The 13,298-nt window shown below is 50.6% G+C and overlaps 1 protein-coding gene across 1 annotated transcript; it reads left to right on the top strand.

Annotated features, from left to right (window-relative positions):
* Window positions 1-10,163: 10,163 nt before the first annotated feature.
* LOC109746285 (uncharacterized) lies at window positions 10,164-12,596 on the top strand. Its single transcript, XM_020305411.2, has one exon. It carries the CDS (start codon window positions 10,252-10,254, stop codon window positions 12,382-12,384), a length of 2,133 nt encoding a protein of 710 aa, XP_020161000.1. The 5' UTR covers window positions 10,164-10,251; the 3' UTR covers window positions 12,385-12,596.
* Window positions 12,597-13,298: the final 702 nt, after the last annotated feature.

The raw sequence follows: 13,298 nt of genomic DNA, 5'->3' as shown, positions 1-13,298 counted from the left end.
AGAACTTTGTCAAATTCCACCATGTTGTCTCGAGATTGAGAAAACGCAAATTCTAGGGAAGCAACAAGAACCTCGGGTAACAGATTTCATCTGTCACCCGCATAAATAATTTTCAGCAATAGATCTCATCTACTACCTAATTATATTATGCAATACCCATACATCTCCATGTATTCTAGATCGAAACCTGCATCTACGCATAGCACGGCTCTTGATGCCACTGTAGGGTAACGCGACAGAAAACAAAAATTTCCCGACCTACGCACCAGCCCAGGACCACTATGGAGACTGCATACATGGTTTGATCTTTTTCGTTACCGACTCGTAGCGCAGCGGGAAGTAGAGTCGATGACGATCGGCGGTGCAGATCCCCGCAGCTAGGATTTACAACCTCCCAACCGCGAGGATGTATACCCTCATCTGCTCCTCAGACAGCCCTCCGGGAGGCGGTCGAACAGCCCCCCGGACGGTGTCGCGGACAGCCCTTCGGGGGGACCTTCGAAACTCGAACGGTCACTCGGACAGCCCTTCGGGAGGACCTTCGAAACTCGGACGGTCACATGGACAGCCCTTCGGGAGGCACTCACGAACTAAGACCGAAACTATGATCTCTCTACAGAGTTGCACACATACGGTGTCATCTATCCGGCAGGGCTTCGCCGTCCAGAACTAGTTCCTGCCGGAACCCAGACAGCCTTACGGCTCTACGAAACTCTTTTCATGGGAGGGAGAGAAGAAGCCAGATAATGCATGGCATGTGTTTGAGAGCAAGGGATGAGTGTGGAGGGCTGCCCCTCCACCTCTATTTATAGGAAATCCCAAGGGGTAGGGTAGTTTCACAAAAAACCCAAAATGCACATGAATGAAGTCCTTCCACAAGGACCTAGGAGTGAAACCAAGGACAAGAGGGTCCCCAAGGGGGGATACCCCATGTGGCCGGCCACACCCCCATGAGGGGCCCATAAAATGGCTCCTATCCATCCATGTCATCCCCAAGATCTTTTGGAGCAAAGCCCCAAAAGGTGGCTTTCCATAAAGTAACCATAAAGCTGATTTTCACTATTCACGATGACATTTTTCAGCGTCTGATCGAACTGAAAATATTTATGTGGGCTAAGAACATTTCCAGTACCCACTAAAATGATTTTCAACGCGTTCCGAAACAATTCCGGTTTTAGTGATTTTCATCTGCGAAACGCATCTGAAGTGGCTCCGGCAGCTCCGGAACATTTCCGGTTTTTATCTCAGAAAATTCCAAAAAGCTTGCAGAATGATTCTGGCATCCTCCAAGAATTATCAGGCATGTGCCGAAACCAATTTGACTTAATGGTGTATCCCGAAACAACTTTTCGGTATCATCGAAACTTATCCGATGACCTCTCTCTGCGGTACGATTCCGCTGTCCGAAACTTTTCGGTGTCCGAAACTTTTTCGGTGATTTTCTCTCAGACTCCCTGTCTAGTATTCAGCAGATAGATGACCCTTAAGCGTGTGACCCTATAGGTTCAGTGAAGTATAGACATGACCCGGAACCCCTTCCGATCAATGATCAACATCGGAGCCGTGGACACCCATATTGACCCCTATACCCACACGAATAAATATTCGAGTGAACCTCCAGTTGCCATGTGCTATTCCTATTGCTTCGCGATATGTTACAAATACCTGAGGTGAGACATGTTGGCATTCCCGTGGATCAACAACTTGTCCACTATGCTAGTTACCTCGTTACCGGTTTTGTTCTCTTTTCTCGTTTCCGTGTTCCGGCATCCCAGTGATCAAATCACACTGTGTCTGGCCAGACGATGATGGATACCGTAATACCGAGAGGGCCCGAGAATATCTCTCCATCGTCGGAGGAGCAAATCCCAATCTTGAGCTATCAAGTTACTTGACACACTTTTCCATGAACCCGTAAGCCGCCGTAATAGCCACCCATTTACGGATGACGTTTAACAAACCCCAAAGTTCATGAAGCAAGCATGAAGAAACTCGATACTCTCATGGTCTAAGGAATCATGCAAACGTTAACCATCTCTATGTTATGTACCATTAACTTGTGACGAATGAATCTCTTAGCATAACATCATGCCGGGTCGATTCAACACAAATGTTCTCTTAACATTGTGCCCTCAAGGTTGCTGACATAGACATGCCCATGATCAGGAAAACATAACCATCATGCAACACTTGAGCTAGTCTTAGAGGCCAGACTAGGAATACATTTTACCGTTTATTATTCCACACGTGCATATGAGTCTTCCTCCGAGCCTCGTGGTTATTGCAGACTCGAGAACCGTAGCAGTTATAGCATGGAACATAAACATAATTATGAACTCGGAGATAAATAATATCATTTATTATTGCCTCTAGGGCATATCTCCTACACAGGAGGCCTCACCAGAGCGACGAAGGGACTGAGGAGTAAAAATAATCCTACTCTCCGATATATATAATCCTAAGACTCAAAACATTTTTGTTCTAGACTCAACAACGTCAGCGATTCGATCAAGCAGGGGGCTCCTAAGTCGGGGATGGCTTTGATTACCAACTTAAAACACCCACGATGCGGCTATATCTCCCACGTGTCGAGGCACGACTTAGAGGCATAACCGCATTGTGGTTTTGTCGCAAGAAGGGTCATCTTCACACAATCCCATGTAATGAACAAGAATGGGATACAGAGTTGGCTTACAATCGCCACTTCACACAATACATAAATGAATTCATACATCATTCAAGATACACACATAGGTCCGACTACGGAACCAAAATAAAAGAAGACAACCCAACTGCTAGATCCCCGATCGTCCCAACTGGGCACCACTACTGATCAACATGGAAAGAAACATAGTAACGACCAAGGTCTTCGTCGAACTCCCACGTGAGCTCGGTTGCGTCATCTGCACTGGTATCGTCAGCACCTGCAACTGTTTTGGAAGTATCTGTGAGTCACGAGGACTCAGCAATCTCACACCCGCGAGATCAAGACTATTTAAGCTTAAGGGTAGGAAAGGGGGGGTAGTGGGGTGGAGCTGCAGCAAGCATTAAGCATATATGGTGGCTAACATACGCAAATAAGAGCGAGAAGAGAAGCAACGGAACGGTCGTCAACTAGTAATGATTAAGAAGTGATCCTGAACTCCTACTTACGTCAAACATAACCCAGAAACCGTGTTCACCTCCCGGACTCCGCCGAGAAGAGACCATCACGGCTACACACACGGTTGATGCGTTTTAGTTAGGGTCAAGTGTCAAGTTCTCTACAACCGGATATTAACAAATTCCCATCTGCCACATAACCGCGGGCACGGCTTTCGAAAGATAATACCCTGCAGGGGTGTCCCAACTTAGCCCATTATAAGCTCTCACGGTCAATGAAGGATATTCCTTCTCCCAGGAAGACCCGATCAGTCTCGGAATCCTGGTTACAAGACATTTCGACAATGGTAAAACAAGACTAGCAAAGCCGCTCGATGTGCCGACAAATCCCGATAGGAGCTGCACATATCTCGTTCTCAGGGCACACCGGATAAGTCAAGCTACGAGTAAAACCAGACCTCGAGTTTCCCCGAGGTGGCCCCGCAGGCTGCTCGGTTCGGACCAACACTCGAAGGAGCACTGGCCCGGGGGGTCTAAAATAAAGATGACCCTTGAGTCTGCAGAACCCAAGGGAAAAGGGGATAGGTGGTAGCAAATGGTAAAACCAAGGTTGGGCCTTGCTGGAGGAGTTTTATTCAAGGCGAACTGTCAAGGGAGTCCCATAAATCACCCAACCGCGTAAGGAACGCAAAATCAAGGAACATAACACCGGTATGACAGAAACTAGGGCAGCAAGAGTGGAACAAAACACCAGGCATAAGGCCGAGCCTTCCACCCTTTACCAAGTATATAGATGCATTAAATTAGATAAGAGGTATTGTGATATCCCAACATAAACATAATCCAACATGGAGCAATCTTCATCTTCACCTGCACCTAGCAACGCTATAAGAGGGGTTGAGCAAAAGCGGTAACATAGCCAAACAACGGTTTGCCAGGAAGGGTGAAAAAGGTTAGAGGTTCATGGCAATTTGGGAGGCTAGATAAGCAAGTGGTAGGTAGCGCGACATAGCAATAGAGCGAAACAACTAGCAAGCAAAGATAGAAGTGATTTCGAGGGTATGGTCATCTTGCCTGAGATCCCGCTAGGAAGAAGAACGAGTCCATGAAGAAGACAAACGGACGAAGTCGAACGAATCCTGACAACTCCGGAACGAAACCGAAGGTAACGAGAGAAGCAACCCGGAAAGAAACAAACAACATAGTAAACAACCACCACATAAACATGGCATGATGCAAAAACAAATATGATGCATGTCCGGTATAATGAGGCATGGCATGGCAAAGTGCAACAAACAACACTACAAATTAAATGGAGCTCAATATGCAACGAGTTGCATATTGACGAAACACCATATTCGAGTTATTTAGTTCGCTCTTGTTTATGTACCCAACAATATTAAATGTTGATTAACATGGCAAGAGGTGAAGCATAGTAAACTAACTATTTAAGCAAGTTAAAAGAGGCCGGAAACAATAAACAACCATTCCGGAAAATCCCCACATCAATTATTTAGATTTGGTACTGTTCTGCCTAAAACCATATTTTAATGTTGTTAAACAGCAAATGAAGTGCACCATGTTAAACTAGGCATTTTTCTACCCCATTTACATATAAAGTTTATTAAATTCCGAGTTACAGTTAATTAGTTATGAAATAAATCATTATAACATGGCATTTAGCAAATTAATACAAACAGCAATTTAATAATTTTAAACATGGATGAGAGTGGCATAATGTGAAACTAGATAAAATTCTAAGCATTTTACATATTAAAATCATTTTAATCCGATGCACGGTTAATTAGTTATTACATGCATGGACATGAGGGGTTTTTCTGCAAAACTAGAATACTCTGGATAATGGACAAAATCGCAGCTCTGGGAAAAAAACTACACGGGCCGAAACTGGCTAGCCCGATAGTGCACTGGAGAGGCTGGGGGCTGCTCACCCTGGGCCAAGGCCCGGCTGGAGAGGAGGACGCCAGGCAGGCCGCGGCAAGGGAGCTGGGCCGGCTGTAGCTTGTGGCCCGTGAGGAAGCAAGCCGCGAGGCTGGGCTCGGCGACGGGTCAACGCGGGGCAGCAGCGTGCGCTCGTTCTCTGCTCATTTCCAACAGAAGTAGCAGCAGAACACGGCGACGCAGAAGACGGCGCCGGGGAGGGACTGGCGAAGGGGCGCTGGATCCAGGCGACGGCAGGAGGTGAAGGGCGGCAGGAGGCGGTGGAGCTTGGTGAGCTCGGCGTCGAGGAAGGACCAGAGACGCAGAGGCGGGGCGAGGGACTTGGCGCAGCGACGGGAATCGAGCGCGGAGGAGCCGGGGATGGCGGATCCAGGCGCGCATGGCAAGAGCTTGGCGATGGCGGCTTCCTCCTTGCGGCTCCTGCACGGGCGTACCTGGGAGAGAGAGAGAGCATGAGAGGGAAAGGCAACAAGAGAAGAAAGGGAAAGGAAGGAGAGGCGCGAGCGTGGCTGTCCTGCTGGTGGCTGCTAGCAGAACTGCTCGCTGGGGATGACGGCAGGGAGCTAGAGGAGAGGCGCAGGACTTGGAGAAGGGGCACGGCATGGAGGAGCTCGGGAGGGTGCTGCTCTCCCTGGATCAGACGCGGGAGGCTGCAGGGGCGCTCGGAGTCGAGGTGGGAGATGGATTGGTCTGGTGGGGAAAACGAGGGAAAGAGAGAGGGTGGCTGCGGGCTTGGATCCCGAGGAAGAGGATTTGGTGGAGTGGCAGCGGTGAGGATTGCTGGATTGGACAGGATAGGTTAGGGTTTGAGCGTTTAAATAGGAAGGGTGGCTAGACTAGGGGCTAAAAGGACCCTCCGATTAAAATCGGACGATCGAGAAAAAAATAGGTAGGGAGTCCAAATAACAAAACGGAGATATTTTGTAGATGTTAGGGGATGATCCGGACCCAACGGTAACAACAATCCGGGTCGGGTTCGGGGAAGTTGTGGACACGCACACGAGGGGGGTCTGATAGGGGTCGCTGTCGAGAAAGGGGCATGTCAAAAGGTCGACGGAGACAAGCGAGGAGCGGCAACTACGAACGATTGCAGTTTTTAAAAAACAATGACGACAACGAGTGCCGATGCAATGCGGATGATGCCATGATGAAATGCAATAAACAAATAAAACACACGACGACAACGAAAAACATGGAAGGCGTCTGAAACGTCGGTCTTCGGGCGTTACACGACAGAAGCTCCAGCCTCCGCACTGTTGGGAATCGTAGCATAATTTTAAAATTTTCCTACACTCACCAAGATGCATCTATGGAGTATAGTAGCAACGAGGGGAAAGGAGTGCATCTACATACCCTTGTAGATCGCGAGCGGAAGCGTTCCAATGAACGTGGATGACGGAGTCGTACTCGCCGTGATCCAAATCACCGATGACCGAGTGCCGAACGGACGGCACCTCCACGTTCAACACACGTATGGTACAGCGACGTCTCTTCCTTCTTGATCCAGCAATGGGGAAGGAGAGGTTGATGGAGATCCAGCAGCACGACAGCGTGGTGGTGGATGTAGCGGGATGCCGGCAGGGCTTCGCCGAGCTTCTACGAGAGAGAGAGGTGTAGCAGGGGAAGAGGGAGGCGCCCAAGGCTGTAATTGTTGCTGCCCTCCCCCCCTTTATATAGGCCCCCTGGGAGGGGGGGGGGGGCGCCGGCCAGAACCCATCTAGGGTGGGGGCGGCGGCCAGGGGGGTGCCTTGCCCCCCAAGGCAAGTGGGAAGCCCCCCACCCTAGGGTTCCCAACCCTAGGCGCGTGGGGGGAGGCCCATGGGGGGGCGCCCCAGCCCACTATGGGCTGGTTCCCTTCCCACTTCAGCCCATGGGGCCCTCCGGGATAGGTGGCCCCATCCGGTGGACCCCCGGGACCCTTCCGGTGGTCCCGGTACAATACCGGTAACCCCCGAAACTTTCCCGGTGGCCGAAACTTGACTTCCTATATATAATTCTTTATCTCCGGACCATTCCGGAACTCCTCGTGACGTCCGGGATCTCATCCGGGACTCCGAACAACTTTCGGGTTTCCGCATACACATATCTCTACAACCCTAGCGTCACCGAACCTTAAGTGTGTAGACCCTACGGGTTCGGGAGACATGCAGACATGACCGAGACGCCTCTCCGGTCAATAACCAACAGCGGGATCTGGATACCCATGTTGGCTCCCACATGTTCCACGATGATCTCATCGGATGAACCACGGTGTCGAGGATTCAATCAATCCCGTATGCAATTCCCTTTGTCAATCGGTATGTTACTTGCCCGAGATTCGATCGTCGGTATCCCAATACCTTGTTCAATCTTGTTACCGGCAAGTCTCTTTACTCGTACCGCAATGCATGATCCCGTGACTAACGCCTTAGTCACATAGAGCTCATTATGATGATGCATTACCGAGTGGGCCCAGAGATACCTCTCCGTCTCACGGAGTGACAAATCGCAGTCTCGATCCGTGCCAACCCAACAGACACTTTCGGAGATACCCGTAGTGCACCTTTATAGTCACCCAGTTACGTTGTGAGGTTTGGCACACCCAAAGCACTCCTACGGTATCCGGGAGTTGCACGATCTCATGGTCTAAGGAAAAGATACTTGACATTGGAAAAGCTCTAGCAAACGAAACTACACGATCTTTTATGCTATGCTTAGGATTGGGTCTTGTCCATCACATCATTCTCCTAATGATGTGATCCCGTTATCAATGACATCCAATGTCCATAGTCAGGAAACCATGACTATCCGTTGATCAACGAGCTAGTCAACTAGAGGCTTACTAGGGACACGTTGTGGTCTATGTATTCACACATGTATTACGATTTCCGGACGATACAATTATAGCATGAACAATAGACAATTACCATGAACAAAGAAATATAATAATAACCATTTATTATTGCCTCTAGGGCATATTTCCAACACGCACGACCTCCCCTCCCCCTCCGCTATGATCCCCTCCTCGCGTGACCCCTTCCCCCCTCCCGTCAGCCCCCTTTTATCTCAAGGTTCAGCTCGTGCTCGAACTCCAGACCCGTGAGTTGCAGGCCAGGCCACCTTGGCGGACTAAGCTCCAATCCGGACACCACTTGCTGCTACGTGCATCAGGGCATCAGATCAGCAAGGTATGCTACCTCTCCCCTCCCTCTCTCCTTCTCCCTATTCTCCCCCACCCGCCTATGTTGAGCTATGTTTCTTCTCTCTTCTATTTTCTGAATTTCTCATGAATCTGTTTTCAAGTATTGTCTTCCGCTATATATATAGTGTTGCAACTTGCTGTTATTGTAATGTTGTGGAATGTGGACTTATTTTTCATTGTTCATGAAGTCTGCTTTGGAGAAAAGAAGAGAGACGAGCAAGTGGGAAAACAATCTTTACTACATGGGCAAACCATGTAGTCATGTACAACTCATTTATTGTTGATTTAATTAGCTATCATTTGCCATAAGGTTGTGTCTATGATGTCGCCACCTCATACTCCATAACAGTGGCGAATCTAGAAAGAAAATGAAGGGTGGGCTCAAAGTTTACGTCCAGAAAACTAAACGCTCTTTTGAAGAAAAAACTGGTTATCTCCTAATCCGTCTGTTCAAATATAATTAAATTTTCCCAGATTACTACTGAAAAGATGTAGTATTTATTAGAACTTTTGTGTAAAAGCATCAAATTTTGAATAAATATTTGAATCTCTTTACTAGATGGATCAATATATCTAGAACTAAACTAGCTACTGACTAGAAGTCTAGAACTAAACTAGTGAAGGACTGAACTAGCTAAACTGCTAAAGCACTGCACAAGATTGAAGTCTCTGAACTAAGAAAGTAGACAGAGAAGAAAACAGCATGCGCTTCCATCGACCGGGCCTTCTGGACTGGACGGCAGCGGAGCTGTGGCTATCCCTGACGAGCGACAAGCGACGGCGGAGCCGGCGAGCTGCAGATGGCCTGGACGCCTGGACCCTGGGCGACGAGCTCCGCATCTCCCTCGGTTGATTACGGCCTCCGACGGCTAGGTTTCGTGGCCGGCTGCTCCTGCGTGTGCTGGTGGACTCGTGGTCGCCTAATTTGCTTAGATGGGCTGGTTGGACAAGTTTCTCTAGGCTGGGCCTGCCAAATATTCTGAAGCCCAGTACTAATTTTTCTTTTCGCGAAGTTGGAGGGTAGGCTCGAGCCTATCGAAGCCTCCCCGGTGGATTCACCACTGCTCCATAAGTGTTTTAATGTTATCAAGGGGATCGGTCGCCATATAACGTGTTACGCCATAAAAACATTGAAGGGGTGTTTGGTTCAGAAGTCTTAGGACTTTTTCTAGTCCCAGAGACTAATCAAAAAAGACTCTCTAGTAGAGTCTTTTTCTAGTCCCTGTAGAAAAAGTCCCTCCCGTTTGGTTCCTAAGGACTTTTTTTAGTCTCTGGGACTAAAAAGTCCCTGAACCAAACACCCCCTGAGTATCACATACCATAACAAGTCATTTATAACAAGGATTGGAATGCGACTCACTCTACTAAAAAGCACAATGTCGCTGACTCACTCCCGACTAAAAAGGTCACCTGCTCGCATTTAGCAACGGACCAATTGTGTATGTTTCTTTTTAATATGTGTTTATATGTTCACTTTAGATCAGAGAAAAAACCCGATGCCTTCGAATGATGCTTTGAAAATGTCGATTGACAAAGCTTTATGATGGATTGGATTAAAAACTTGTTGTGTTTTACAAAATGAGAAAAGATGCATACAAATAATTGTTCTTCTTTATATATTTCTTACACGTATTCCTATATATTTTTATTTCTGCAGAGTATGAGAGGGATGAAGATGGACAAAAGGACTCCATTAGCAATGGTGTCGAGGTGATGTCGTTGGAAGGGGCCAAAAAATTATCGAGTTTTGTATGCAATCAGAACAAAATTGCATTCTACTAGTTATAACCAAACTTAACAACCACGCATAATGACAGGGGTAAGTCGGTTTGCAGCAAGAGGCCCATGCGAACGCGAAGAAACAAAACGAATCTGCGACGGACCAGATCCAGCCTCGCCCCATATAACAAACGAACCCAGCCGCCTGCCTCCCTCCTCCCGTCAGATCATCCTATCTTCTCCCCCGAGCCCGATCGATCCCCCGAAACCCTAGCGCGGCAGCAGCCATGGCGACGGAGACAGAGCCCGCCGCCGCCGCGGCGCCGTGCCTCCTCCTCGGCCCTCCCCTCATCCGCGCCGCACGCCCGTCCCCTGCCACCGCCGCCGCCGCCAGTGCTGACACCGACGCGTCGCACCCGTTCCTCGACCTCCTGGACGCGGCCTTCAACGAGCCGTCGGCCGAGGAGATCAAGGCCGCGCTCAAGCCGCGGAGGGCGCTCACGGAGAACTGCTCCGCCACGTACGCCAACTCGGGCAACCCCTGCCTCGACTTCTTCTTCCAGGTGGTGCCCGACACGCCGCCCGAGCGCGTGCGCTCCCTGCTCGCCGCCGCCTGGGCCCACGACGCGCCCACGGCGCTCAAGCTCGCCTGCAACCTCCGCGGCGTGCGCGGCACCGGCAAGTCGGACAAGGAGGGCTTCTACGCCGCCGCGCTCTGGATGCACGAGAACCACCCCAGGACGCTCGCCTGCAACGTCGCCGCGCTCGCCGAGTTCGGCTACCTCAAGGACTTCCCCGAGCTGCTCTTCCGCCTCATCCACGGCGCCGACGTGCGCAAGGTCGCCAAGGCCGGAGTGGAGGCCGACAAGGTGCGCAGGAAGGCCAAGGCCCTGGCCCAGCAGCGGGAGGGCCTCCGCGCCAGGCTTGCCGGCCGGAAGCGCGCCCGCGAGCTGGCGCCCGAGCCGGCCAAGGCCACCTTCGGCGACTTCCTCTCGGCCGCCCTCTCCAAGTTCGGCAAGGGCAAGCCCGTGGAGGTGGAGACCGCCCCTGTCGCGGTCCAGGAGCCGAAGCCGGAGGCGATGGAGGTTGATTCGAAGAAGACGGCGGACAAGCCGCGGCGGGTGTCCAAGAAGGTCCGCAAGGTGGCCAAGCTCGCCGTGCAGTCGCTGGAGACGTACTACGGCGACCGCGCCTACCGCTTCCTGTTCGACGCCGTCGCCGAGTTCTTCGCCGCGCTCCTTGCCTCGGACCTCGAGCAGCTGGCCCCCAAAGGCAAGAAGAGGAAGATCGGGCTCGCCGCCAAGTGGTGCCCCACGCCGGGCTCGTCGTTTGACCGCACCACGCTGCTCTGCGAGGCCATCGCCCGCCGCCTCTTCCCGCGCGACTCGGACCCTGAGCTCGCCCAGCTCTCGGATGACCACTACACGTACCAGGCCCTCCGCCGCCTCCGCCGCGAGGTGCTCGTGCCACTGCGCAAGGTCCTGGAGCTCCCGGAGGTGTACATGAGCGCGCAGCGGTGGTCGGAGCTGCCCTACAACCGCGTGGCCTCGGTGGCCATGCGTCGCTACAAGTTCCTCTTCAAGAAGCACGACGAGGTGCGCTTCGACAAGTACCTCGAGGACGTGGAGGACGGCAAGGCCAAGATCTCGGCGGGCGCGCTCCTGCCGCACGAGATCGCGGCGCCTGCCTACCGCGGCGAGGACGACAACGTGTCGGAGCTCCAGTGGCGACGCATGGTGGACGACCTCCGCTCCAAGGGGTCGCTGCGCAACTGCATCTCGGTCTGTGACGTGTCCGGGAGCATGAACGGCACCCCGATGGAGGTGTGCGTCGCGCTGGGCGTGCTCACCTCGGAGCTCAGCGAGGAGCCATGGGCGGGCAAGGTGATCACCTTCAGCTCGACCCCCGAGATCCACCTGATCAAGGGCAAGACCCTTGCCAAGAAGATGGCCTTCGTTAAGCGCATGCAATGGAACATGAGCACCAACTTCCAGGCGGTGTTCGACCAGATCCTCCGCACGGCCGTGAACGCCCGGCTGGCGCCGGAGAAGATGATCAGGACCGTGTTCGTGTACAGCGACATGGAGTTCAACAAGGCGTCGGGGCACGGCGGCGGTGGATACTACGGATACGGATCACGGCGATCGTCCGGATCATGGGACACTGACTACAACGTGATCTGCAAGAAGTTCAGGGACGCGGGGTACGGCGATGTGGTGCCGCAGATCATCTTCTGGAACCTGCGCGACTCCAAGTCGACGCCGGTGACGTCGACGCAGCCGGGGGTGGCCATGGTGAGCGGCTTCTCCAAGAACTTCCTCAAGATCTTCCTGCAGAACGACGGCGTGGTGAACCCGGAGGCCATCATGATGCAGGCCATCGCGGGCGACGAGTACCAGAAGCTGACCGTGTACGACTAGATCAGTAGTTGCCGCTTGTCATCAGCTTAGTTAGAATGTTCGTGGTGTTCGATTAGCTTCCTCTTCTTCAGAATTCGTGGTGTTCGATTAGTTTCTTATTCAGAATTGTGAACAGCTAGTTTGCTTTGCTTGATGATTAGTTTTTTTTTTCGAATTCGAACCAAAATTATGCGTGCAATTTTTTATGTTGAAAATCATATGCTTAGTTATTATCATGCTTGGGTAGGATGATTGGAATGTTTGAATGGTCAATGGTGTTTGGTAGCTTCTTTTCTGCATTCGAACATGGAAGTTCACCTTGCTGGCATAGGGAGAGCTGTTTCACGGGGGCCAATTTGTAATGTTTTCTGCATGCAAGAACGCAGAAACTCACTGACAATGAACGAGGAATACTAACGAGTGAAACTGTCCACAAGTTTATTTTTTCATAAAACTTTGGCAGTTTCTTTTCGTAGGAGAACATTTGTAAACACACTCCAGATGGCTGATCTTATATGCACAAAAAAAATAGTAAGAGGCCATGGTAACTTAGATTTATTTGACAACTTATTAATTATTAACGCTAGTATACTAGAAATAACCTCCATATCCCGGGTAGCAAAAATCTGAATTAGTTGCGGTGAGACACATCTAAATCGTGACATGAGCAAAGGTTCTTATTTATTTTATTTTCGCGTCATTTTCTTATTTGTCTTTGTCCTTCGGGCGACAAAAAAAAGGCAACTGATGCAGCGTGCCGTACAGGATTACAACTCGCGATCACACACTAGTCTGCGCATGCTCCTGCCACACCAACCAATAGCTATTATTGATATTTGGGAAGAGGGGATATATAAGAACATAGCAGACCGTCAAGATTAGAAGACAATCTTGCAATTTGTTGAAACCTTTTTGCAAATTATAAATAATTTTAT

This window comes from Aegilops tauschii, chromosome 6 (genome assembly GCF_002575655.3).
Source record: "Aegilops tauschii subsp. strangulata cultivar AL8/78 chromosome 6, Aet v6.0, whole genome shotgun sequence".
Taxonomy (NCBI): Eukaryota; Viridiplantae; Streptophyta; class Magnoliopsida; order Poales; family Poaceae; genus Aegilops; species Aegilops tauschii.
This window is presented reverse-complemented; position numbering and strand designations above follow the sequence as displayed.